This window comes from Atractosteus spatula, chromosome 14 (assembly GCF_055471065.1).
Source record: "Atractosteus spatula isolate fAtrSpa1 chromosome 14, fAtrSpa1.hap1, whole genome shotgun sequence".
Classification (NCBI taxonomy): domain Eukaryota; kingdom Metazoa; phylum Chordata; class Actinopteri; order Semionotiformes; family Lepisosteidae; genus Atractosteus; species Atractosteus spatula.
The window spans coordinates 38637683-38665057 of record NC_142719.1 but is presented as its reverse complement, the minus strand read 5'-3'; the positions used below and the strand labels follow the sequence as shown (position 1 = coordinate 38665057).

General features: G+C 38.9%; 1 protein-coding gene across 1 annotated transcript; it reads left to right on the top strand.

Annotated features, from left to right (window-relative positions):
• The first annotated feature begins 21515 nt into the window (after positions 1 to 21515).
• Positions 21516 to 26145, top strand: eif4e1b (eukaryotic translation initiation factor 4E family member 1B). The gene is made up of 7 exons (XM_088932695.1): positions 21516 to 21539; positions 21919 to 22034; positions 23387 to 23482; positions 24164 to 24227; positions 24530 to 24643; positions 25347 to 25486; positions 25969 to 26145. Exons 1-7 carry the CDS (start codon positions 21516 to 21518, stop codon positions 26081 to 26083), a joined length of 669 nt encoding a protein of 222 aa, XP_088788821.1. The 3' UTR covers positions 26084 to 26145.
• Positions 26146 to 27375: the final 1230 nt, after the last annotated feature.

The following is a 27375-nucleotide window of genomic DNA, read 5'->3' as shown; positions in this document are numbered from 1 at the left end:
TCCAGTTTGGGTTTTATCTGAATTACCTGGTGTATTGTTCCTGTTCCGTTCTTAAGCTGAGCAGCTACCCTCGATTTTATATGCATAGTTCATTTAAAATCAGCTTCTTAAAATTAAATTTTGTGTTGAATATATACTGTATACAGTATACTGTACGTTCATGGATTCACTACAATACAAACAAACTATACAGTACAAACAATATACATTTTTTGTTTATTTTCAAACCAATCAGCAATGGCCAAAGTGAAAACAATGTGAAGAAAAAACTGGCTTGGTAAATCTCAACACAATTTTAAATCTGCAGTGAGGAACAACACTGTGATATTTGGAAGTTCAGTATTAGTTCAACAAAAATGATTTTAGAGAGAAATATTAGTATGGCAAAGTAAGCAGTTTTTTAATTGACTGTTTTCAGACACAATATTAACATTCGAGAAGTCATTAGATGTTTCTCAATACCAGAAAGAGAATGACAATGTTGCAGTATGTTAAGAACCCGTTTGTTGTGAAGCATTTTTCAGGACCCTATGCAGACAGAACAATCCGGAAGGGAGTGAACAGAAGCGGGGAGGAGACGAGGAACTGGGCTGGTAGATGAACAGGGGGTGTGATGAAGGTGCTCGGGTGCTCGGGGGGCGTGGTCCAGGCAAACAGTCCAGTGGGAGTCCAAAGGGAAATCCAGAGCAGGCAAAAGTCCAGAGCAGGGTGATCCAATCCAAGACAGACATGACAAAGTTAAAAACCGGAGCGGGATCCGGCGAAGGGTCGGGGAGATAAACGGGGTAACTGGACCAGGCGCTCCAGGTCCCAGACTCGGCTGGTTCAGGACGCCGATAGGAGGCCTATGCCCTCGAGCCGCGGGCGTAGGGCGACTCGATGGTAGGCGAGCCTCCGGGCGTCCGTGTTCCAGTGCAGAGCCCGGAACAGAGTGAGCGTCTGGCTTTTGTAGGGAAGGGCAGGAACCGGGAGCAGGTGCACAAAATCAACTAAAATGTGAAAGTGCCGGAGCGCTCTTAAGGAGGAGGGATTACAATTATGACACTGTTATATTAGATTCTGAGATCAATAGCTCATTAGCAATTAGATAAAAATTACAATGACTTTTTCACATTAAACTTGGTTGAGGCTATTATGTGCACAAATTATTGTAACAGTTATTATTTAAAAAAACTATCATATGAAAAAATGTAATGCAAGTACCTTGAGTGCAATAATTTTATTCTTCATTTTCAGAAGGCCTCTTTTCTGTGATATTCATAAAGCTGCTGTGGTTTGATGAATTGTTTTGAATAAGAAAAGGAACAATCAGTAGGTACTGTACATAAGAATATACTGCAAAGGTAGTTCAAAGGGTACTCCTCTCATGGGTGTATGAGGATTGCAAAATGTGATTACAAAGTGAAGGTCTCATCAAAATATAAAATGGAATGGAATCCATGTACTAAAGATTAATATTTAAAGCTTGTATTTCAACCTTTACAATTTATCTGTTCGTGTTTTATAAATTGATTTTGCTATACTGTATGCACAGTTAAATAGCCTATTAAGAGAGAGCACAGCCTGAAAATCCTTCCTACCCCACATCATAATTGTTCTTGTTGTTAGCCTCCTTCTATTTAATGCCACTGACTTTTTAAAAAATATATTTCGTTTATATAGACACAATAAAAATTGGAAATACAAAACATGAGAAGAGGCTGTTCAGCTCATTTGGCATTTGGTAGCTAATTGATCCAAGGTGTCTAATCTGCCTGTTTCGTGAAAGAACTATGGATATTAGCTTCAATAACAGGGCAGATAGCTTGTTCCATTTTCCTATAAAGAATTGCCTTGATTTCTCTGTTTAAAATGCAGTTCCAAATAATTTTCACAGGTTTCCTGTTGTGTGTTTCACTACTCCTTCTGAAGATGTCAATTGAGTTAACTTTACTGCGGTTTGATGAATTGTGTTATTGCTTCTGGTTTGAATCTTCTCGTCCAACATCCACCCATTTTCTAAACTGCTTTATTCAATACAGGGTCGCGGGGGAGCCGGAGCCTATCCCAGAAAGCAACAGGTGTGAGGCAGGATACACCCTGGACAGGATGCCAGTCACAAACACACACATGCACACACTCACACCTAGACCAATTTACAGAAGCTGATGAACCTACTTGTTTGGCCTAGAAGGAAACCTGTGCACACCCACATAAGCACAGGGAGAACATACAAACTCTACACAGGTAGCACCCCAAAAATTGAACACAGGGCCCCAGTGCTTCAAGGAACCAATGCCAACCACTGTGGCACCATGCCTCCCTGAATTTTTACATGCACAGTATAGTATATTTGACCCAGTTTTGTTCATGACACAAATGCCCAAAATGTCTTTTTCTTTAAACCAAATGGAATTTAATTCTGTGATTTTGATGATACAGTTAATCTACGAGTTGTGGTGATCTGTCATTCACTTCAGCAACACAAACGGTATGTGTCAATACTGAAAAAAAAAACTAAACATTGTTGTTTTGCATTGTTGTTGGCCAAAATATACAGATTCAAAGAGAGCAGCAAACAGCCAGGCAGAAAAATTCTGGATTTTCAGCATTGTGGCTTCAAGGTGAAATCAATATCTTTGATATTTTACATTCTCTTTCAGCATTCTGAAGAGCTGGCAACTCCCAGTTGTGATCATACCTACAGTAGATAATGATTCTTGATCAATATCTCCAATAAAAGGTTCCAAAATATGATTTTCTTGATTATAAATGAGAATTTGTCAGATGTCCATTCCAATTGTTATATTATTCAATGTGAAGACACAGAATCTAATTTAAGAAAATAAATGCATGAAAACCACTATATACAATATATGTGATTCTCTAAATCAGGGTGATATTTTAGCCCTCCCCCAAATCAAGGCTATACTGTTTAAAAATGTTTCATTTACAAGCATACAATTAAAATGGTCATAGAACAGATCCACAATCCATCAGATTACTACAATCCATTTCTTGCAGAACTTTAAATAATTGAGAAGCAAAAGTAATAAAGTAATCCCCAAAGTAAGTGTATCTTTAATTGCTCTCATTCTCAGGCAGCTTTAAAAAGCCAGAGATACAGCTTGCCGAATCATGTTGTTTTACATAGTTAATTCCATGCCTTTTGGAAATCTATCATCAAGGGAAGTAATGTTCTTTTTCAATTATAATTGCTCTTAAATTACTGTAATCCCTAATCTCTTTCACATTCTTTAGAGTGCTTCTTATTTTTAATGTTGTGCTTCATTTCCTCATCTATAAGTAGAAGGATTTACATACATACTTTTAATTAATTTAAGACAATCTCATTTTCATGTCGTGCATTCCTGTTGTCATGAAAGGTGCAGCATTTAAAATGATTGAAATTATATTCTGCAAATTCATCTAGAGAAAATGAAATGATGCTACCCTTTATATTCTTATGTTAATCTAAAGACTTTACCATTATTCACTAGGATTGGGCTCTCAGATTTGTTTTGTAAGATAATCAGAAAATGGGACATGAAATGAAACAAAAACTTTCTGTTTTCTATTTTTTTTGTTTAAAGTATGAAAGAATGCTCTAGGAAAGTATGTTTTGAAATCTTGTGATATTCAAAGTTAGAAAGTGGACCTTTTGGCAAAATCATCCATGGGCCTCCATGTGACTAGAACAACACGATTTATAACGATGTTCAGTACTGTATTTACTGTTCTGCACTTCGTTCCTGCGTCTTTCCTTTTAAAATGTCAATGTGCTGATGCACTTAACCACAGTATGTGGTTCCACAACAAGGAGAGCAGCTGTGTGAAGCAGTGGTTAGGGGCTCTCCACTCTGGACTTAAGGGTCATGGGATTCAGTCCGGGGTGAGACACTGCTGCTGTTCCCTTGAGCAAGGTACTGTACTTCATTCTGATTGCTGAATTGGTTGTCATGGTAAGCAAGAATTCATTGTCACTTGACTTGCCTGGTGGAAAACACAAACACAGCAGGCTATGTTCTGCTTGCAGATCTGGAAATAACTGCTCTTACAAAATTAATCCCAATCCTTGGATAGAAAAAAAAGGGAAGGGGTTCATCCACTGTAAGGCATTCTTTATTGCTGAAACATCAGCACGAATTCTGCAATCTTTTCATAGCGTGGCATTTGAAGAATAGCAATAAACTCAACAGCAGCAGGTTGAACAGGGCTTTTCAGGTAGCGATATACAGTAAGTATTCACACAAACTCTCAATTACAGAACTACTGTACAATGATTAAATAACTTAAACCAGATATCCTAAGAAGCCATTTTGAGACGGCCTCATGGGTTTGTAATTGTAACGAACAGTTCTTTCCGGACCCTATGCGGACGACACAGTCCGACTGAGTGGGGAAACACTGGGGAAACGTCATGCAGGAAAACGGGGCTGAAGACAGGGGGGCGTGTCCAAGGTGCGCTGGTGCACGGGGGAGGTGTGGCCGAGGCGAACAATCCAAAAGAGTAGTCCGTAGGGAAAATCCAAAACACACGAGTAAGTCCAAAACCAGGAGATCCATCAGAAGAAGGATTAAAAACCACGAAGGCCGGGTCGGAACCGGCGGACGGGGAACAGGAACGGGAACAGAGGTTAAAACCTTAACGGGACCAGGCGCTTCCTGGTCCCGGACTCGCATGATATGGAAATCAGATGCAGAGCCCGGATGAGCGTCAGCGCCTGGCTTTTAAGGTGGGCTGGGAATAGGGAACAGGTGCAGAGAATAAAGTCTTTAGTGAAAGGGCTGGAGCACCCTTAAGGAGGGGGAACTATAATCGTGACAGTACGCCCCTCCTTTTAAGGGCGGCTCCGAAGCCCTAAGAAAAAAAAGGGGAGAAAAAAAAACTGATGGAATCCAGGCTGCCAGGGTGCCGTCCGCGGGGTCCAGGTGTTGGCTCTGCATTCTGTAACGAACAGTTCTTTCCGGACCCTATGCGGACGACACAGTCCGACTGAGTGGGGAAACACTGGGGAAACGTCATGCAGGAAAACGGGGCTGAAGACAGGGGGGCGTGTCCAAGGTGCGCTGGTGCACGGGGGAGGTGTGGCCGAGGCGAACAATCCAAAAGAGTAGTCCGTAGGGAAAATCCAAAACACACGAGTAAGTCCAAAACCAGGAGATCCATCAGAAGAAGGATTAAAAACCACGAAGGCCGGGTCGGAACCGGCGGACGGGGAACAGGAACGGGACCAGGCGCTTCCTGGTCCCGGACTCGCATGATATGGAAATCAGATGCAGAGCCCGGATGAGCGTCAGCGCCTGGCTTTTAAGGTGGGCTGGGAATAGGGAACAGGTGCAGAGAATAAAGTCTTTAGTGAAAGGGCTGGAGCACCCTTAAGGAGGGGGAACTATAATCGTGACAGTAATCTTTCCACCAGATACTACTACATTCCCCACCTCTTGCTTGTTAGGAAGAGTGGCATTCCATGATGTTAATGTGGTTGACATTAAGATTAGCAGAACATATAAAGTACTACACTGACGCTGTAAAGGGTGGCAGTCAGAGTCACTTCTCAGCTTGATAGCACTAGTATGTGGAGACAAGCTGTTTACTGTATACATGAAAATGTGGGGCTTGATATGTTGAGTTGCTGGGATTGAATAAAACATTAGGCTTACATGATAAGAAAGACAAGTAAACAGCACAAGATATGCTGTTTGCAATTCTGTACAAAGCTGAAATTATTGCCATCCAATGGAAAAATCTATTATTCATGGAGAGCTGAGGTTGTTACAGAAGTTTCTCACTGACTGGCCGTGTAATTTGAAGTTATTTCATTTTTGAGTATCTGCACTGTCTATCACTATAAAAAATGCAGTCTTGACATCACATAATTTCTCAAAAAGAATGAAAACCTCTACTGAGACACAGCCTGATGTGGGGTTTTGCACTGTACAAGGAAGATTGCCACTTTTCCACAGTGTGTTGGCTAGCTAAGTTAAAGACTAGCGATAAAAATGGACAATATCTTTCATGCTACAAAATCAGAAATAGTATTTTTATTTACGATATCTGAAATTAGTTTTTGTTTGCAAAAAATATCAACATAAGCACACTAACATATAATATAAGCAAGAGACAAGAATCTAATTTCAGCATTATATCATCAAGAAGCAACAGGGTGGGTCATCTAAAGGCCAGTATCAAGCTTGAATTCCCTCTATGGTTTGTGCCCTTCTATTAAAGGGATTATCAGCCTTCGTCTTTATCTCTCAGTCATTCAGCTTGAAGAATATAAATAAGCTTTTTTATCTCCTCCTGTATATCTTCAGGTTTACTGGTAGCAACAGTCTATTTCTATAGCACATGTAACTAGATTAAATCACCACTGCCATTTAAAGGCTTTATGAAACCTGTTATGCGTATGGTTATGTGTAGACATCTCTATTGTGCACTGTACACTGTAGATAATAGATTTGTAATTGACATATACATCTTTTCTCAAAACCACCTGGAATATTAGTGCATATACAACCTCAAAAGTAAAGAAAAGAACAAAAAAACAGTGAAACATTTTTTTCTGGCACATAAGAGCACAAGAAAGATAAACCAGAGGAGGTAATTGAGCCTTTTTGCCAGTTAGCCATCTAGCCTGTTTGTTAGTTAGTAGCGAATTGATTCAAGCATTTCATCTGCCATTTCCTGAAAGAAGCCAGGGTATCCTGTTCTTGGTTTTGAATGTACTTTCACATATTTCCCACTTGTATTGTCTGATTTATATCTCACACTCCTTTCTAAAGAAACTTGCTGTGTCAACTTTGTCCTGTGTCTTTGGGGATTTTTAATACTTGTATTTAAATGTAATTAGATTTGATTAAAGGATTATGTTTTTGTTAAGAAGACAACTAAATAACACTTACAGTTAGGCTGCTGCGTTTTTTTTTTTTAAGGACTGGCCCCAATTCATACTGCAACCAGTTTAAATATTGCAGCTGAACTGTTGGATTTGTTTACTAACCCATGAGATTTAAAAGAGATGTTCTTTTTGGGCCTGATTTTGAAACCAAGCTAGACTTATGTTGCAGTGAATGAGGTGGCACTTTTGATTGGCAGCTGACCTTCTGCAGAGGCTATAAAAATCTCCCAGGATTACCTGCAGATGACTAACCACAAACATTTATTAAAAAGGGTAGAGATACACCGTATATATCTATCACTGTGGGTCCCAAGGATTCCTTTTCAAAATCAACACCTCCACCCACATCCACCTAAACCTCATGGCATAAAACATTGATTTTTTTTTCAGTTCAGAAAACTGCCAATCTTTATATTTCTGGACAGACCCGCCATCGTCCTGAAAAGACAGTAAATTAAATTGTGACTGACGGGTGACAGATGTACATAGACCAAAAACTAGACATTAGAAGAAGAAAAATAAATTAAAGGTAGCTGCTGCCGTCACTCAGATTGTCCAATGACACCCTTTGCCTGCTTCATATCCTATGAAATATGCAGAAACGATAATTATGTTGTTGTTGCTGCTGCTGTTTTTAATCTGAATGGCATTGTGGAGTATCCAGAAACACCTGATGGGCACCGTTACTCTAGGTTCAGCCTCAGAAAATCTTTTCAGAAGGCCTTATCTTGAGGTGGAAAATGTTTATATTAGTAGGACTATCAACACCAACAAGACCTGAGAACCCCTTTGAATGCACACACAGTGAGATTCCAAAGAAATTAACCAAAAAATTAATACTCTATCCGTGTTATTTGGGGTAGGCCTCATGTCAGTTCCTGTGCTACTAATTTAACGCTACTGATAACGCTTTGTAACCCACATAACCCACAAATGAACTCAACGGCTAAAATCCCCGTAAAACACAAGCAGTCTTTTCTGTACCTTAAGCTCCAATAATTCCTCATCACCTCATCAATTCGTAGCACATTGCATTCGCTTTACCAGGTCTGCTAAACATCAGACGGCATTTAAGTCTGCAATTCGAAAGGCCTTATTGTTTCTCTGGGACAATGGAAATGTGAAAATGAACAAAGTGCCTAAGATAATAAAAGGCTTAATAGAGTGTTCGTTATCTATTAAACACTCCAGGAATTCCGTGTTAAGATATTGCGGTGCATGCCAGTCTGAATTATGCACCCTGTCTTATTCAATTTAGGTCAGAATATCTCATCTTACTTGACAGGAGTCTAGTTGAAACTTCTCTTGCCTCCAGTTGTTGCAAAACACCAGATGTTTATAGCACTTCATTAGCTGTGACCTTTCTGTGCAGTTTCAACAGCCACACTTCTGGCCCTTATGCAAACACTCAGTGAGAAATTGTTATGCTAACAGTGGTTTAAATACATGGCTGTGATTTTTTACACAGGCAAACCCATTTTTAAAAACTTCTGTCAACTGTTGGATGTTAAAGATCATATGCAAATGACATTACACTACCAATTAGTGGTCAAATGCATACTTATTAAATACTGAAAAGAATAAAACAGCTTAAAAGACCTTTGTGCGTGCATTAATTTTGGTTCTTTTCTACAACTTTCTGTTTTTTCTTCTTCCTCAGTGACAAGACTTTTACACTGATATCCTCCCTTATTGATTCTGAACAAGACAGCTGTAATTCAAAATTGCTGGGGCATACACCGCATATGAATGAACCATCTTCCACACAAAGATGGCCCTACTGGTGATATATTTCCTGTCAGCTGGTGACATGAGTGAGGTCTTAAATGAGTCTGATCTGACATATCTTGGTGAGTGTTCTTTTTTCCCTTTGTTTCTGCAGCGCATAATATATTAGACATCATTTGAATACGAAACATTCATTATTTTGAAAGTATAGACATAGTATGCTTTTTTTAGTTTATGAGTAAATTTATGTACAGTAGATTGACAGTAATCATGAGAAATATTAACAATTAACAAAAAAACTCTGAAATCTACATGGTTCTTATGCAACAGTTGTGTGAAGCAGTTATATTCATCCTTTTGCTTTCTCAGCGATTTGATTATTTTCTGAGACACTAGATATAAATTGTCTTGTTATATCAACTGTTCTAAAATGCATGTAAAGTGGACATTAGTGATGCTTATTTATAATGTCCAAACGTCTTTGGCAGTGCGAATACAATGTATCTAATTAATCTGCCTTATATCATCATGTTATACCGCATGTCCAGGTAATTTAATTTAAAATATACATTAGCCAACATAACTGAGACCGCAAGGATGGAATATATGGAATACAATGCTATTGCACTGATATAATAGACATATGATATCACTGAAATATATCACGTTAACAAAAATACACATAGGTTTTGAGACTCCAAATGTCTTTTCTTCAGGTGTTTTGGGGTCATTCCTGATAAATTAACCCAGCAAGCTTTTTTTCAAATAAATAAATAAATGCAGTGTAGTTTTAAACGCATTTGTAGCCATGTCTAAAAAGCAACGCAATGTTTAAAAAAAGACTCTCTCCCTCAAAAAATAAGCCAAACATTTCACACATAACAAAACATCTTAACTCTCCTGTCACACATGTGCAATAGAATGAAAAGTGGAATGGGGTGACGCCAATCAATCTCCGATAATGAAAAATGATCCCCCAGTGGAAAAAGAACAAGTAGTAACTTTTAACTGCATTACGAAGTAAGACTTTTGAGAGCTGGGTCTAAAAAAAACATTTTCATACTGTTTTTTTATACATCAGTTCTAACAGGCTTATAATAAACTTCATTATACCGGCAAAAACTGTTTTTTTTTTCATTTAACCTTTTCAACTAATTAGTAGCATTGTTGCTGAAGATATGTACAAATTCCACAATGTTTTTCACAAAAGGTGCCAAATCAGCACAACTGTTATGCCATCTGCTATTAGACTAAACATTTTAGCATTCCAAGAGCCATTAAATACAAAATTAAAATGTCCTATAAAAGAGCAACGCTCTGCCTATGACAATGCTTTTTTTCCATATGTTGACATTTTCCTTTACTTAGAGAGCCCCAACTAAATGAAACCTCAAATACAAATTCATTTTAAAAGTTTTTTTCTTTCATGTTTACTGATACAACGAGGTTTTGATGATTTTTTTTTTACTTTCACATTATTTGCAGGGCAGCTTCATAACAACCCCTCTAGCAAGTACAGTACAAATGTGACAGAGCATCAGTTTGTTCTATCTTTCCAGCCTCACCAGCTATTTGGTGTTTTACTTGAATAGTAATGTAAAAACATCAGTTCTATACTGGTATGTCTTTAGTAATGCTTCTTTTCAATTCTGTTTTCAGCGTGGTGTGGCACACATTTTAATCAACATTTACTGTCGGTCTGTTCATACGGGGTTTGCACTCTCATTTCCTAATGGTATTGGGTGCCAGTTATTTTAACAGAAAGATTAAAAAGGATTTAAAAAATTATATACATGAACTAGATAAACAGCAGAATAATGAATCTAAGAAAAGACACATGTGATCCAATCTCCCTTTAGGCTGTAGTGTTGGGGATAGGAATGATGGCACTAACTGCTCATAGGTTGGAATTCAGGGGAGGGAGTTTTGACTTTTAGAATTTTATTGTAAAAAAGAGGAATGATATCCTCTCACTTCTAAATGGGAACACAACTATTTTCAAAGACAAAAGTATGACAAAGAGGATGCCCCCCCAAATTCCATCCCCCCTCAATTAAAGCTGTGAATAGGCTACATTTGAAGAGTCATTGAAAGTTTAAATTTAGATTGATTATACAAAGAGCAAATACTTGCCATTATAACATGTGCTGCCAAAGAACATTCTCCTCTATTATAATGCTAGTTCTTCCATTAAGGTTCTATAGAGCTGTTAAAATAGCTTTTATCTCTCAATTCATCCAAAAAAGTGAAGTTTATATTTTTATAATCGCTTTGAGGAATATCTAAGAACATATGATTGCTTGATTAATTAGCATTCACACAGAGAAACTTTAAGAGCTAGAAAGTTTCATATCTTTTTGAAAAGAATTGTGAAAAGCAGGCTTGTGATAATCGTGGCAGATGAAATAAATCATACTCACAAAGGGAGAATTTATAGAATGTAGCACAAAGCCCGGACTGTGGTACTAAGAAAGCACAAAGCCAGACAGGAGTCTGGCCTGTGGAATTTTAAAAGTCAGGAAAAGCATCTTTTAATCAATCCTTAGAATTACATAAAATGAGATTCTAGTAATAGGAGGTCAAGTGTACTGATATTGGAAAGTGTTACTGCTATTATTGGCAATACATAATTTTATTTCAAGACACATCAAAGCAGAACATCAAGATGTTGCCAAATTTGCCCCATCATGCACAACCGGTTCCATTTCAGGGACATAATCAATGTTGGTCAAGCTGGAATCATCTCTCTCTCACCAGAACAGGAAAATGTAGAGTAACCAATAAAATCTAATCTGTGTGTGAGAAGAAACTGTCACAAAGCGTCTTTCAGGACCCTATGCAGACGGCAAAATCCAGAGGGGCGTGAGAAAACACCAGGAGGAAAGACTAGGATAGGGAATGGAAGAGGAACAGGGGGCATGTCCAAGGTGCGCTGGTGTTCGGTGGGGGAGGGGGGAGTGTTTCAAGGCAAACAAGTCCAAAGGGAGTCCGTGAGAATATCCTGAGAAAGCCAATGTCCAAAGCCGGGACAAGAGTATAAAGCCGGAGCGGGATCCAGCGAAGGGTCGGGGGGGGAGATAAAAGGGGGTAACGGGGCCAGGCGCTTCCAGTCCCAGACACAGAAAGTCAGGACGCGGTTGTGAACCCTAAGCCGTCGAGCCCCTCCTGGACTCGCTCGTAGGTGGGCTTCCATCTTCCAAAGCTGAGCCCAGATGGGCAGGAATGTCTGGCTCTTATAGGAAAGGGGCTGGAACTGGAGGCAGGTGCAGGAAATCTGAAGTAAATGAGGAAGGGCTGGCATGTCCTTAAGAGGAGGGGTTTCTGATCGTGACAGAAACTGTGCAAAACCCTAGTTAAACAACCATCCAAAGCCAGAACTGAACTGTTTATTGGAATACTAATTCCCATGTCATTATGCTGCACATTTTACTGCCTCACCAAGTTGATTCTGTGTCCTGCTGTGCTGTAGGAAAACTTCAGTACAGATACAGAAATGTACTGTATCTGTGAATGGGGACCTTCATTATGTTTTTTTTTTTTTTTTTACCAAATGTGATACAATTGCCCATTATAGAGTTTAATCACTGCAACCAAGGAAGTGTCCAGTCATGACGACTACTCGTACCACTGGACACGAGCTTCTGAGGTTGAGAGAGTGGAACTGCCCCAGTGCAACAACTTAAAAAAAAACCACAGGTTTCTTTGTGCAGCTCATCTGTTTGGAAGAAGTAGAACTGTCTGTAACAGGAGCTGGTCCAGGCTCCCATGAAGCGTAGTTCAGGACTCTATGCAGATAGTATAATCCGGAAGTAAGTGGAGAAGGACAACAGGGAAAAGACATACAGGATCAGGATGGGTTGACCACGGTGATCTGGTGAAGGCAAACAAGTCCAAACAGTCCAAGGGGGAATCCGGGGTGCAGCCTAGGGTCCAGGAACCAGGGGATCCATCCATCCAAAACAAACAAGATTAAAAATAACAGGATTATTTAGGGTTAAATAGAATTATAAAGGGTTAAAACCAGAACAGAGAATAAAGTCACGGTAATTAGGCCAGGCGCTCCGAGCCCTGCACTTGGATGGTCAGGAAGCCATGATGAAGCCTATGCTGTCTGGTATCTCCTGGGCCCACTTAGGCAGGCTTCCATCTCCCCATGGTAAGCAAGGAATAGCGAGAGCACCAGGCTTAAATAATGAGACAAAACAGGGGGCAGGTACACATAATCAACTAAAATATGAAAGAGTCAAGCAACCTTAAGAGGGATGATGACTGTGACACCATCATCATTGGACAACCATCATGGACAGAGATCAATGTAAATGCATTTCTTATTTTGATAAAGCTTGAGGAGCAACTACAAAATAGAAAAAAAGTGTTGTTAGATCTAAGCTCAAAACAGAGAGAAACTACACAATAAAAGACAGGAAAAAAAATCTTTATCCAAACCTGTGTTCCCTGTATTCTACACATTTAATTTGATCAAATTAAAAAGCTCCAGAGAACAACCAATACCAGGTGAAGAGCAAAGGCTTTTGGAGGGTTTAAGTATTGTGCGAAGAAGAAGGTGCGCTGATTGCTGGAGTGTCCTGGTTGGCTGATTGACAGGAGCAGTTCGTTTGGCAGAAGTGCTCGGGGCTGGAGTGTAAGTAGCTTGAGTTCTCTTCCGTGTGAGAATCTGGTGGGATGAGGGTGTGACACAGGCAGTCTTCTAAGTAAATATGTTCATTGTGACAAAACTGTGCTTGCTTAAGACCACTACCACAGGTATTTACAACTTAGACATTTTTGTTCAGACCTGTTGAGAGAAAGTTTTTAGCCTTTTAAACGTTGAAGGGCTTTGGGAGTCAGAATCGATTACATAGCCATGTTATTGAAGCTGATACCGTTGCTTCTGTGAAGAAACGGATGGATGAATTCCTTGGATCAATTCTCTGCTAGCAACAAATTGAGCTGGATGGGCTGACTGCCTTCCACAAGTCTGTAAATGTTTTTTTTATGTTTCTTATGTTCTATGAGAACACTGAACAATAAACAAGGATGTGTTAGAACAGACCGACCAAAAAAAACTGTTGAATCCATGTGATATCAGAGAAAAGTGCCTGGAGTGAAATAACAAAACACATCTTCAGCTCCAAACCAAAACAAATAACAAAGTAATACATTTTTTTAAAACAATCTTTCTTTTTGATGCTTTATGTCAAATGGGACAAGAGAAAGCTCGAGTAATGTTTTTCTGTTTGAAGACCAGACTCTGCATTTTTCAGTTTATTTCTTAAAATATAAGTTATGACATATTCATACATTGTTTATTTATTGTTTACAATTTATTTTTAAATTAAAAATTACACTTTATTTTTAAATCATAAAGTGCTCTTTTCTGTTATTAACAAGGTAATTAATTCCCTTGACAACTCTGCTCTTTCTTCCACTCCTAACCTCTGTCTTAAGTTATTGCAATACTTTTAGTCCAAGATTGATGCTAGAAATCATGCAATGACCTGAATCAAGCCTTAGTCTTGTACTGGATTTGGACAACTATTTGAACCCTAGCTTGTCCATTAACATTCCCCCCTATTCCTAACTTTTCTAAATTTCACTTAGTTCAGTTAGATCAAATTAAACAAATTATTAACAGCTGTAAAACAACTTCTTGTCAACTAGATCCCATCCCTCCTTCTCTAATGAAAGCCTGCCTGCTAGACATATGCCCTTTCATTGTCAATATTACCAACAGTTCCCTCTCCATGGGTCTGGTCCATAATGCTTTAAAGACGGCATCAATCACTACAGTACTTAAGGATCGTGGCTTGGATTCTGATATAATGATGAACTAAAGACCAATTTCTAATTTACCATTTCTATGTGCCTTTAAGGTTTTAGAATGTGTGATTGCACATCAATTACGAGCTCACATGATAGCTAACGATTTGTTTGAACCATTCCAGTCTGGTTTTCGCTCTTTATTCATAGCACTGAGACTGCTCTTGTCAGGGCTATGAATGATTCTAATCTTATACTCCTTGATCTTAGTGCAGCTTTTGATACAGTAAATCATTCAGTCTTGCTCAGATGTTTGCAAACATTCCTGTATATCAGTGGTATTGTGTTTAACTGGTTCTGCTCTTATCTGGCTGTCAGGCAGCATTTTGTGTCGCCTATGGCCCCAGTCAATCATGGTGTGCTGCTGGGTTCAGGCTTGGGCGCGTTACTTTTAATTATATATATGCTTCCTCTTGGTCACATTGTTATGCAGATAGTACTCAGATTTACATTATAACTTCTTCCCACTCTGATATCCTGCCTTCATCACTTATCTCTTGTCTGCATTGCACCAGGCTGTGGTCGACATTGAATTCTCTGAAGCTAAATAGTGACGAAAAACAGAAAAAACAGAAATTTTACTGGTGGGCAGCAAATGTCAGCTGGAGACAAATGTCAGCATGTTTTTTTTCGCCTTAGAAAAATTGCCCTCATTAGGCGATTTCTATCAATGTCTGATACTGAGTGCTTGATTCGCGCATTTAAAACTTCAAGGGTTGATTTCTGCCAGTCTTTACTCTATGGGCTCCCTAACAATCAGTAAGTTGCAATCCATCTGAAACTCTGCAGCTAGACTTGTAACTCACACCAGATTTTGGCATATCACTCCTGCACTGAAGATAAGAGATCACTTTACTGGCCATATACAATTTCTTGTATTAGGAATTTGTCTTTTCTCATACCCCAACTTGTTGTCCATGAGACACACAGACAGGGAGAGAAGCTGGGGGTCAGAGCACAGGGTCAGCCATTTCTACGGCACCCCTGGAGCAGTTAGGGTTAAGGGCCTTGCTCAGGGGCCCAACGGAGTAGGATTCCTCTGCCGACCACAGGATACGAACCGGCAACCTTCCAGCCACAGGTGCAGATCCTCAGCCACAGAGCCACTGCTCCACCCCAATGAATAAAACATATTTATTGGATGCCTATAACGTAATATATTCAGTTTAAGATCTTATTGTGGAGATCTAAGGGTTTAAATAATCTACTGTAGCTCCATCATACGTCTCTGAATTCCTTCATGGTTACACTCCCTCCCTCAGGTTCGGATCAGTTGAGGCTGGTGCTTTGTTCACTGAATCCGGGACTACATCTCAGACTTTTGGTGACCGTGCTTTTTCAGTAACTTCTCCATTGTTATTGTTACAAATACTTGACTTTCTTCAAACCTAAACTTAAAACCTAATCTTTTACTAGGGTCTCATTGCCCTACAGTCTATCCTGTAAGTTCTTGTTTCATTTTTTTCTTTTACTTGTTTTTATTTTTTTATCACTACTGCATGATCAGGGTCCTTGGGTATGAAAAGATGCTTTATAAATAAAAGTTCTTTTTAATTGTATTATTATTTTTGTTTTGTTCAAAGTATGCCCCTGATGTTTACAGTGTGGGCAGTCCTAATTTTGTTTGGCCCATGTCATTGTTTAGTATCCAGGATATGCTTAGTATCATGGAGTCCTTGCATTGGCTTCGTATCAGATTTCGAGTCTACTTCAAAATCCTCATCCTCACCTATGAGGCTCTACATGGCTTGGCACCTCAATACCTACAGTATCTGACCTACTGTCATCCTACTCCTCACATCGCAACCTTTGTTCGACTAGTTCTGTCCCCCAAGCCCATCTACGGCTGTAGATGGGCTTGGGGTGACAGGGTCTTCTCTTGCTACTCCCCAAAGCTCTCAAATTCTATCCCTAAATTCACCTTCCCTGAGTACTTTGAAAGTCACCTCCCCTGAGTATTTTCAAATCAAGACTCAAAACCTTCTTTTTAGAAGGGCTTTTATTTAACTGTATTCCAGACCCCTATTATAATGATGTAATCCTGCCATCTCCTCTCATTATTACAGGTAATGCAACAGACCAGTAAGAATGTTACAGTATCTCCAGTACTTCTTTTACATACTGCTTCCTAGCTGTGTTTCATTACACTTCATTCCTATCCATCACTAATTTAGCCTTCTTTCGTCACTCACATTAGTAGTTATCTTTGTCTCTTTGAAATCAGAGAACGTCACTGAAAGTAAGAGTCAGATTTAGCAGAGTGAATTAACTAATCTTCTGATTAACTGCATAATACTCTGATTCAATTCACTTTTGCTTCCTGGCAAGACTTAAAATCAAATTAAAATAAGCAAAAAATTTAATCAAGCAATAAAGAGCTACAAATGTCATGAACTTTGCATTTCTCAGAGAGAAGCCTTGTAAAAATCATGGGTAAACTAGAAAAAACTGACTCATTTGTAATTCATTTCTGAACCTTTTACTGTCGATCAGCCCACTGCAGAGTACAGATCAGTCAAATAATCGACAGACGAAGCAAAACTGAGTTATAAAATAGTCACTGACACAGCTGTTACAGCCTTAACTTTAGAATTGGGCAAAAGTACAGAAGAATACATGCACAATTAAATTTTTTACTTAAACGTAAAAAAGTCTGGACATGAGAGTCACACAACAGATACTGCATAACAAATAACGGTTTCGGGATCCTACTCTATGTCCCCATATTTTGTTTGGTTATTAAAACTGCAAAGGGAAGTATCAGTGTTTTGAGGCAGGGCTTAAAAGCAAGAGAAGAGATATGTAAACAAAAAATGAAATGAAAACATTTTCTGATGCCCATCCGTAAGTTAATTAACATGAGCGATTTCAGATCCAGAGCATGACGCAGATTGAGGCACTCCTCATTCATAGCCAGCGCTTTCCTCTCAAAGGAGCAGTTAATATTCACAGAAGACTAGGAACCTGGAAAACAAAAACAGTCAATTCCTTTTCCATGCAGTTCATGTCCCTGTACAATAATAGCTGAGGTGAAAGATCTTTGCAGGACACCAGATCATATTCTCTCTCCTTCAACTGTTACAGCTGAGAAAGCTACTTAGTTCAATACTAGTCACTACTAAGTTGAACTTTTTTGTGTGTGTTTGTGTTTTGAACATTTGGATTGCACAAACAATTTAATTCATGCATTAACCTCTAAAGAGTCCCTTTAAACAGTATATGAGTAACACATGGTCATGAACTATATACCCGGAGTCTTACAAAATAAACCTACTGGCAGCTTCAATAAAAGCAAAACATAATAACCTTATTATATAATAGCCCAATTCTTGTACAGCATCCTGAGTACATAATTAAGAGGCATTTGCTTTGTAGATCACAGACAGACTACATCTCTAGCTTTGGTTCTGTGTCTTATTTCCATAAAACAGCAACATGCTGTTTGCCCACATCAAGAGGAGATGAGCTAAACCGAGTAACGTCATGCGATTATATATAAATGACACAGAAGCGGTAATGCACTTTGGAGAAAAGCTGTGCCTGACTCCTGAGGTTATCTCCCACGTTCCCGTCAGCCCTCAGGTAGACTACAATCTTCTGCGTCTACACTTCTCCTCTAAACAGAAAGTGAATATTCATGTTTAAGTGTTTTTCATGTTTGATACCTTTTCTGTTCAGTAAGGGGTTTAATCTTTATATAAAATAATAAAGTAAGATTTACTCAAAAATTACAAGCCCTAAACTAGAGCCCCTAAACTGAGCTCACTCAAGATTTAGGCTGAGGCTCCTTCCTCCATCTCCAACCAATTCTTGAGGTCTCCACCCACATACCATATCCAGGTGGCCTCTAGTGGTGACTCTTCGGTATTACACTCCTTCCTCGCCACATAAAGGTAAACTTTAGATGCTGTGAGATTTTTATTATCTACTGATAGCATTTTCCCTTGGCATATGTCAGATACAAAGAAATCATGATTCCTATGACATATAATACAAGTAATGGTTGTAAGGACTGTTGATGCAGCTCTTCAAAAGTAAAAAAAAAAAAATGTATCGTGCTGTACCACCACAACTGTGCAGTTGAGTGCAAAATAGTCCTGTTTATTAATATTAGTAAAAATGATTCAGACCAGCAAAACTCATTTATTCTGTCCAGGTTTGAGAAATAGTAGGTCTGCTGCACTAAATGGCTTATGAGAATCTAATTAGCCCAACACTACAACAATTTTTAATAGGTGAAAATATGAAGTAGTCAAGTTTTAAGCAAAATCTACTTAGTCGTATTGGAATATTAATGGCATTTTAGCTGAATTAATAAACTTAATCTGTTGTGGCAGCTATATTGTATGATCTTACAACCTACATCGAGGAGAAAGTTACAAGAAATATTGAAGTTCTAGACAGTTGTATATCCTCTGTGTGTGGGTTTCTGTATGTAGGAGTGTAAGTGAAAATTTGTTTATTACACTGTTTACCAGCTTACCTAAACCATCACTGTTGGGAGATAAATAACGTTCCTTCCACCGTTGCTGTCTCCTCAGTTATCTCACACAATTCGGGGAAAAGTGAATGCAGCCCATCTGTCTTTGTCAGTCCATGATGGACTCCATTATGTTGCTCTGAATGCATTCACTCTCACTTAACCTAAGAATTCACCTCATTTTAGGTTCAAACATTGCATTTCACAGTTAAAGACAGAGTATGAAGAGTGGGGATTTCGTAAAGCATTCTTACTCTGGAACTTGTAAGGTGCAACATTTATCACAGCATTTGTAACAGTGAAGCAAAAACATCCCGGGCCAATTGTTATAAGAAGCATTTTGTAATTTGAAAGGTCTTTGCTCTGGATGGTGGTAGAAATAGAAACACCTAATGAAGGTAAGGAGCTCTATAATCCAATTCTCTCTGATGACAGCTGCAAGAATTTGAATATGAGTGGCACTCCCTTCACAGCATCAGCTCAGGGGGGACAAAAGCTTTATTCACATATCATAAAGGCAAGGAATGGTGCCCATGAATTGGCAAATTATTGCCCCATGTGTTTAATTGCTTACGATGCCAAGAAGGAGGGACGTCTTTTATTTCGGTTGGTGTAAACTAACACCTCCTATTCCACAGATACCTACACAACCTTTCAAAACTTCACAGGGTCTTTTGCTCAGAACAGAAGGAAGGTTACAAACGGGTCTCTCTAGCCCATTCAAGTTAGTTCCGAGCTTATGGATCCAAGGATCACGTCCAGCCTTTTCCTTGAAAGAAGCCAAAGTTATGGCTTCAACCACACGGCTGGGTAGCTGGCTCAATACTCCCCCAACCTCTGCGGTAACGAGGTGCCTCCGAGTCTTGGTTTTAAAAGCACCTCCACTCGTGTGCTCTGGTTCATGTTTTATTGTTCATTCGGAAGAGGCCTGTTGGGTTGACTTTGGGGATTTTGAATAGGTGTATCAGGTCAGAGCTCCTCATCATTTTCTACAGTGGACTGCTGTCCAGTCCAGGGTGTGCCCTGGCTTGTGCCCACTGCTCGCAGGATAGGCTCTGGTTCCCACGTCATTCCTAAATTGGAAGAAGGGGTTAGAAAAAGGATGGATCGATAAGTATGGTTTGCTCAAATCCATGTCAGTTCAGATGAAGTGCTTATTATTTTTCGTTTCCTTACGGTACCATCAAAATGTTGCCTTGATTTTCTGTGAGTCCCAGGAACCTGTAATTATATAAGTGAAAATCACAGTTATTATCATTTTTATTATGTCATGTTTATCATCCGCTGGGGCAGCTTAATGGGAAATTTTCAGAATAATTAATGTTACTTTCTGGTTCTGGGTCAGATATTAATTAAAATTTCATTCTGGATCTACTGGACATGAACTGAATATTAACTGTCTTGAGGTAATGTTTGCACAAATGACAATTATATGCACAGCTATAATTATACATTTTGGTAAATGTTTATATATATTACCTTTCTGCCTGTACTGTATATATGTACAAAAATGTATTTATATGCAAATTTACGTTTGCCTTTATAAACACTTTCAAATATATGCAGCTGTGCATGTCAAATCTTCAATTGTCATGTTTCATGATGTAATATTAAGAATTGAAGAACTCTTTATATTTTTTTTCTTATAATAAACCAGTGGTGACCATTCCTGGCCTGGAGAACCACATCTGAGTTACCCTTAAATAATGAATTTCTACAGGCTCTTAACAATTTCAAAGCAAGTAATTTGTTCAATGAAGTATTTTAAGGATATTTTTTTTAATAAAAATGCCAGCACCCCACAACCACTCTCTGTCTTTTCCAGGACCAGTTAATTCAGTACACTGATAAAGACTAGTTCTAAACCTTTACGAATTTCAGATTTAAGGGTGACTTAAGACCTCCTAGACCTTAGTCGCCATGACGAGGGAAACTGTCTTTTCCAAACTAGATATAGTAGATGTGCCCTGTCTTAATGACAAGGACACAACTCACAGGCAACCCTGTAAAAGACTACAGGTCCTTTAGTCCTTGATCTCATTGTATGCTGGTTCCATGCTTTTAGCTCTAGCTATGTACAAAGATCTGTGCAATCATAGTTTTGCATGATGTGCCAAGGGAAAAAAATGTCATTAAACAGCTTTTCTACACCGCATCTGATAATTTAACAACAGCACAGAAAATGAAAGTATTAGTCGCCCTCTGGCGGTGAATTTGTGTTGTGATACAAGACAAAAAAGGATCGTTCTTACGATTAAAATGACAAAATTCAATCGATATTCTGAATTTTTAGCACAAGCAGTCTTGAATATGCTAAATAAAATAATATGAAACAAATTCATTATATTATTAATGAAACATCCCTAGGAACAGAAAGTAACATGTAAATATTTGTTATCAGTTAACAAAACAGTATGAAGTTCTTTTTAAGTATCGTTTCATTAAAAATAGAAATAAAAATATTATTATGATGGTTATTATTATGATAAATAAAAACATAATAACATAATAATGACAATAATAAGATATATAAGTGGTCTACTTCCGGATGCCCAGGGGCTATTTAAGTGTTGAGAAGGGCCTTCTCCCGTCTTAATTAAATCATCATGGCAACAGCGGCATTGCACCCGGTGAGCTTTCAAAGAGCTGCGAAGTTTGTGTCCGAAACCTTTCGTAGGGGAAATTTAGCTCGAATTATGTCCCTTCCAATTACACGTAGCTCGTAGTAAACTGCAGCTCACACTTACAATAGGTGCTGGGTTTATTTCTCGATAGAGGAAATAGAAATTAGAATAGAAACACATGTTGAGCGCTTAAGCGGCGTTAGATCTTTGCTCTCTTCCTTTCCTTCTAGCATTTATGGCAATTATATCAACTTCTGAAGGTAAAAAAACGCATTAATGATACCCAAGACAGGTATGGCGAAGCAATGATGCATTCGTCCATCATTTTCATCTGTATTTTTATTTAAAAAGACTTAATTATTACTGGTCTTTTTTTTTTCCACAGGGGGTTGCTCTGCCCCCAAGACGTGACAAAGGAGAGCTGAGGAAAACGGCCAAAGCAAATGGAAAAGAAGCGGCCCTTTTGCTGGGAAAGCGCCTTAAACATCCTTTAGAAAACAGGTGTGGTGGATCAGTGCTTGAGCTGGTGTGAGGTGACCTGTTTAGAATAACTTTCTCCACCTTGCAGAGAAAGGCTGCGGTACGATCGTGACCTTGTGACTGGCAGGACATTGTAGGCGATTAAGGTGCATTTTTAGGCCTGACTCCAGCATCTACTGCTGAAGTTCTGGCAAGCTGCTTACCACTGAATTTGGATGCATAAGAACGCTTAGGTGTGAGTTGAGGAATTTCTCTGACCGTCCGACATGCTAGTAATGTATAATTGAATTTGCCGTTGCTGCTGAAGTGCAAGCACTTGGGTTGCCGATTCAACTTAGCAGATCTGCTAAACAGCACAGCTGTTGCACTCTGCTTGACTGCCAAGAGCCAGGTGCCTGTGCAGAGTGCGGCTGTGTCTTTTTAGTGAAGGCTGTCGGCAGGAGACCCGACTTCTTACCTGTTGGCCAGCACGAAAGTCAGGAAGAGAGAAACCAGTCGGGCACAAAAAAAACAACCTGTGGGGAACAGAAGAGTAAATAGACGAGCCTTTCATTCAAGAGAACATTGGGAGGAAGTGGTGTTTAACACCTCTTAGTTTAGTTTGTTTCCACTTTATTTTATAGTTCAAGAGAAAGTGCAGTTTGTGTCAGGGAAGCATAAGACCCTGTGGTACTTATTGGTAGAAATGCTGTCCAGTTTCATGCCCAGATAGATATCTGCCTCCTGCTTTAAGTCCCTGTAAGTGCTGATGGACCCACCAGGTTAAGATAACAAAGGTCACTTTGATACAGTATGTATATGGTGGGCTTTTCTATGGCTGCAATGTTAATGCTTTCAGTTGTAAGCTACTGAATTGCATTTTTCAGGAAGTTTTTTTTAAGTTTTGTTTGGTATTGCAAGATTTAAAAAAATTGAATTGTGCTTGAATTAGTAGATGTCCGTTTCAATAGACTTTAATTTTCCTCTTCACATTGCAAAAGCACTTTACTGAAATGTCATCTTTAGAGCTTATATTTCTACTTGCCCTCTAAACTGTACCAACTGGCCCAATGGAAACATCTGTCAGCTTAATCTGCTCCATTCTTTTCCTGTGACGCGTAGCATTCGACAGACAGTATAATATGCAATATCAGCATAATTATAAACATTAATTCATTTAAAGCTATCATTTTTGTTTACTACTGACTTCCTGTGGATGTAGTCTAGGATATATCCATGTTTTAAGCAAACCAAATTCTGCATTGGGTTCAAGTCAAGTGACATTTTTAATGTGCTGAGCAGCACTAATGAGTCAGTTCTTTTACAGGGACTTTTCTTCAGGAGTCGCATTTGGCTCATCAAGAAACTCCTAGTGGGTTTTCTTCTTCTTGCAGGTGGGCCCTCTGGTTCTATAAGAACGACAAAAGCAAAACCTGGCAAGAAAATCTGAGGCTCATCACTAAGTTTGACACAGTGGAGGACTTCTGGGCGTGAGTAATACTCCAATTCCAGATTTAAGGGGGGGTGCCATTTTTAGCACTGTGGATAATAGAGAATCCTTATTGGGTGAGAAAACATTTAATATCATAGCCATCCCATGCTAGCAACACCTAAGTAATATTGTGGAAAATGTTAAATAATTTAGATGGTTTTTCTGTGCTGCTCCATACTGTAAGCCTTTTTCATCATCTGTAGAGGTAGGCTGGGTGTTGGAGAAACTGCAAAATCCTTTGGCATGCCCTGGTTTTAGGAATCTTTCATCATAGCTAAATGTAGACTGCCATCGTGTGGCACAAATGGGTATCGTTTCATCAGTTTACCCCGCAAACTGCACTTGGAGCAAGACTGTCATCTGTTTTGTGTGCATCTTTGTTGGGTAGATCTAAAATGTTACATACTAAGTTTCTTTTGTGCTTGGAGGGAAAGTTAAGAAATAGGAAATCTAACTTTACTTCAAATCCAAATGTTTCTGTAAAATTTTCACCACAATGATTTTTTCCATCCAGTCCTTAAAACAGCATGTACAGTAGGTTGAAAGAAAACCTGTAATGTCAGATAGGCTCAAACTCTGGCAATTGTGCTGCTTTTTATTTTGTTTCCACCTCCAAATGCAGCTTTTTTTAAATGGATATTTTGTGCCATCTCCTTTTAAATGTCATCTTTTTTTAAAGATTATACAACAACATAAAAGTGGCCAGCAAGCTGTCCTCAGGCTGTGACTATTCTGTGTTTAAGGTAATCTAGATTTTAGTTTCTCCTGGGCTTTATAGAGGGCAGTGTTGGTAATCGAGATTTTCACACTCTAGTATGAAATGGGTCCTCTGTGGTTTCAGCTGCTTTGTTAAAAACACTTGTGCTGGGGGATGGGATAGTTTCTGTAAGGCATAATGCAGTTCTCTCCAACTCCTTGTTGTTCATTCAATTAAAATGTAAATTTGACATTACTCTGTGAAAAGTGATGGTAATCTTGGACCTTGGAGCTATTCATTTTCATTCAGTCAGCAACGTTGGGTTATTCCTGTGGGTGTATTTCTTAGGATGGGATTGAGCCGATGTGGGAGGACAGGAGTAATAAGTGTGGTGGGCGCTGGCTGATCACCTTGTCCAAACAGCAGAGACACACCGAGCTTGACCGCTTCTGGCTTGATACAGTGAGTGGTGCCTGTAAATTCTGTGCCGATACTTTTTAAACTTACTGATTCTATTCTCAGTTGTGTTAGTTTTATTTGTGAATCTGATATGTTTGAGTAGTATCTCTTTTTTCTAAATTCAGAGGCTGAATTATTAATCCCTTACACTTTTATACAGCACTTTTCTGGACACTATGCTCAAAGTGCTTTACAGGTAATGGGGATCCCCTCCACCACCACCACCACCAGTGTGTCCCCATCTAGGTGATGCGATGCCAGCCTGAGTGCGCCAGTCCGCTCTCCACACACCAGCTTTCAGTGGGGCAGAGAACAGTGATAAAGCCAGTTCATAGATGGGGATTATTAGGAGGCCGTGATTGGTACAGGGCAGGGGGAAATAGTTGCTTTGGGAAGAATGTGCATTACAGCCATCAATGGATCCAGCTCCATCCAAGAAAACTTCCAAGGTTTAAATCCATCACGGCTGAAGCTAAATACGCCTTAGCCTCAATTTAATGTGCAAAAAATGCTGAAAGCATTCCAAATTATGGTTGTAGAATTAATACATAGGAACAAGCTACTGGACTGGTTTTTTTTTAAAGCTTCGCCAAGAAGTCTTGTAATCTTGACAGCTGCTCAAAAAATTATAATCCCTAATGCAAGTCAGAAATTACATGTCACTTGCCTTGATTAACTGGCTATTTTTACTTTTTTCCCTCTTAAGCTCCTGTGCATTATTGGAGAGGGCTTTGATGTGTACAGTGCTGATGTGTGTGGCGCCGTCATTAATGTACGTGCAAAAGGTGATAAAATTGCCATCTGGACAACAAATGCAGAAAACAGAGAGGCTGTCACTTGCATTGGGTAAATGTGCTTTCAGCATGTCGAACAAGAGCAGTATGTGAGGTGTGTAGCAGGAAGAGGGCTAAGTTGTATCAGATCCAGAACAGTAGTTCTGGAAAAACTACTGAGGCTAATTGGTCTCAACTCAACGCTGTTATCAAAGTATTTCCTAAAAGCCATATTGTATTTTGTGTAAGGTGTTATGATTTTTTCTCCTGTATCCTTTTTTTCTTGTATCTCTTATTTCGAGCATACCACACAATTTTCTAACAACCTGAAGGGTTAATTAGGCAATAAAGTTGACTTTTTTTTTTGCATGTTGACTTTCTTCGCAGATCTTTTAGTAATGCTTACAACAACTCTGATAACTTCTCTCTTTAATTTTCACTGCCAGTTAGTCAGTTGCACTTTGGGTCCCAACAAGTCCACACATCTGTTGCCCCTTGCTAACTGCAAAAATATTAAGACATTGAATTGTTCGTTTTTTGTTTTTGTTTTTTTAGCCGCAAGTTCAAGGAAGGACTAGGCCTGCCTGCCAAAATTGTGATTGGCTATCAGGCCCATGCCGATACTGCGACCAAGAGCAACTCCATTACCAAGAATAAGTTTGTCGTCTGAAATGAATATTTTGTAATTGTTAATTTTGTATGTTGTACTGTTTGTCCAATGCTCCACGCATGTTGGAGGACACAAATGGAGCAGAGCAAGTTGACAGATGTTTCTAGTGGACCAATTGGGGGGGAAATTGAGAGAGCAAGTACAAGATGACATTTCAGTAATGTGAGATTAAATGATCTGCAATGTCAAGATGCTACCCTTTTTCATTTTTGTCCTTGTCTAATTATAAATTTGCCCATTTGAAATCCTAGATGTGTAGAACTGCTCGTTGAAAACTGTCACACCTGTGTTCTTCTGTGGTGATGTTGGACATCTGAGGTTTGTTTATGTTCATTAAATATGTAATGCCTTAGGACTTGGTAAGGATGATAATGCCTCATAGTTTTTGCACTTTGATATTTTTGTTGCTTGAGGTTTGTTGAAAATAAAGCAAAGTATAAAATTTGGTTTGACTGTAACCAGTAGTTCGATTTATTCCTTTGATTGGTCTTGCAATTGTATAGATTCTCTGGCAGAGGTAAAGTGGACTGGAGAGGTAAAAATTCCAAGAACAGAGAACCAAACTCTGCATTTTAGGTATCTTTTTGATTGGAATATTCCAAAAGTCATTCATTTAATTGAAATGCTATTGCTTGTACTAAGGGAGAATGGTGTCAAGACACAACCTTTCCAGTTTTAAGCTAATGAGACCCATTTTGAGTGATAAAAAGCATTTTGTTTTCTTAGTTTTATAAGTCACTCTTTCACTTTAAGAAGGCTTTCCCTGCACAGTATTCTACATCCTATGTCCTTATATCTTGCATATTCAAATTTCTCAACCTTTTTTGACTTGATTTCAGACAAACTCCTATAATAAAAATGATACTTCCCCCAAGGGAAGTGTCAGATGTGCACTTTATAGATACTGCATTCTTTGAATTGACAATTCTAAGCACTTTATTTCAATTCCTTGTGTATTCTATAGCTCATGATGTGTTATTGGAATTTTAATGTATGAAGGTTTAAATCCAGAATACATCATAAACTGAAACCACCTTGCAGCCTGGAAGATCTGTCCATGTAATTACTTATCCCTCACTACAATCCTCCAACCTTGTTTTGCTCTCTGTTTGAATTCTCCACCTTCACCCCTCAGTGGGGAAATTAACTCCCCAGAGACATCAGGACTGCTCTGCCCCTCATCTCCTTCTGGCACCTGTTCAAGATTTAGATAGCACCTGTGTACTCTTGACATTCAGTAAAAAGTACCGTACAGAGCATTTTATTTTTTCTTGGTACTTGCAGTACACATA

Bases quoted from the DNA above. Each gene is read 5' to 3' on its own strand.
- eif4e1b (XM_088932695.1), top strand. From the start codon at position 21,516: ATGGCAACAGCGGCATTGCACCCG. The intron at 23,483-24,163 runs GTGAGTAATACT...CTTTTTTTAAAG, and splicing joins ACAGTGGAGGACTTCTGGGC to ATTATACAACAACATAAAAG. The intron at 25,487-25,968 runs GTAAATGTGCTT...TTGTTTTTTTAG, and splicing joins GAGGCTGTCACTTGCATTGG to CCGCAAGTTCAAGGAAGGAC.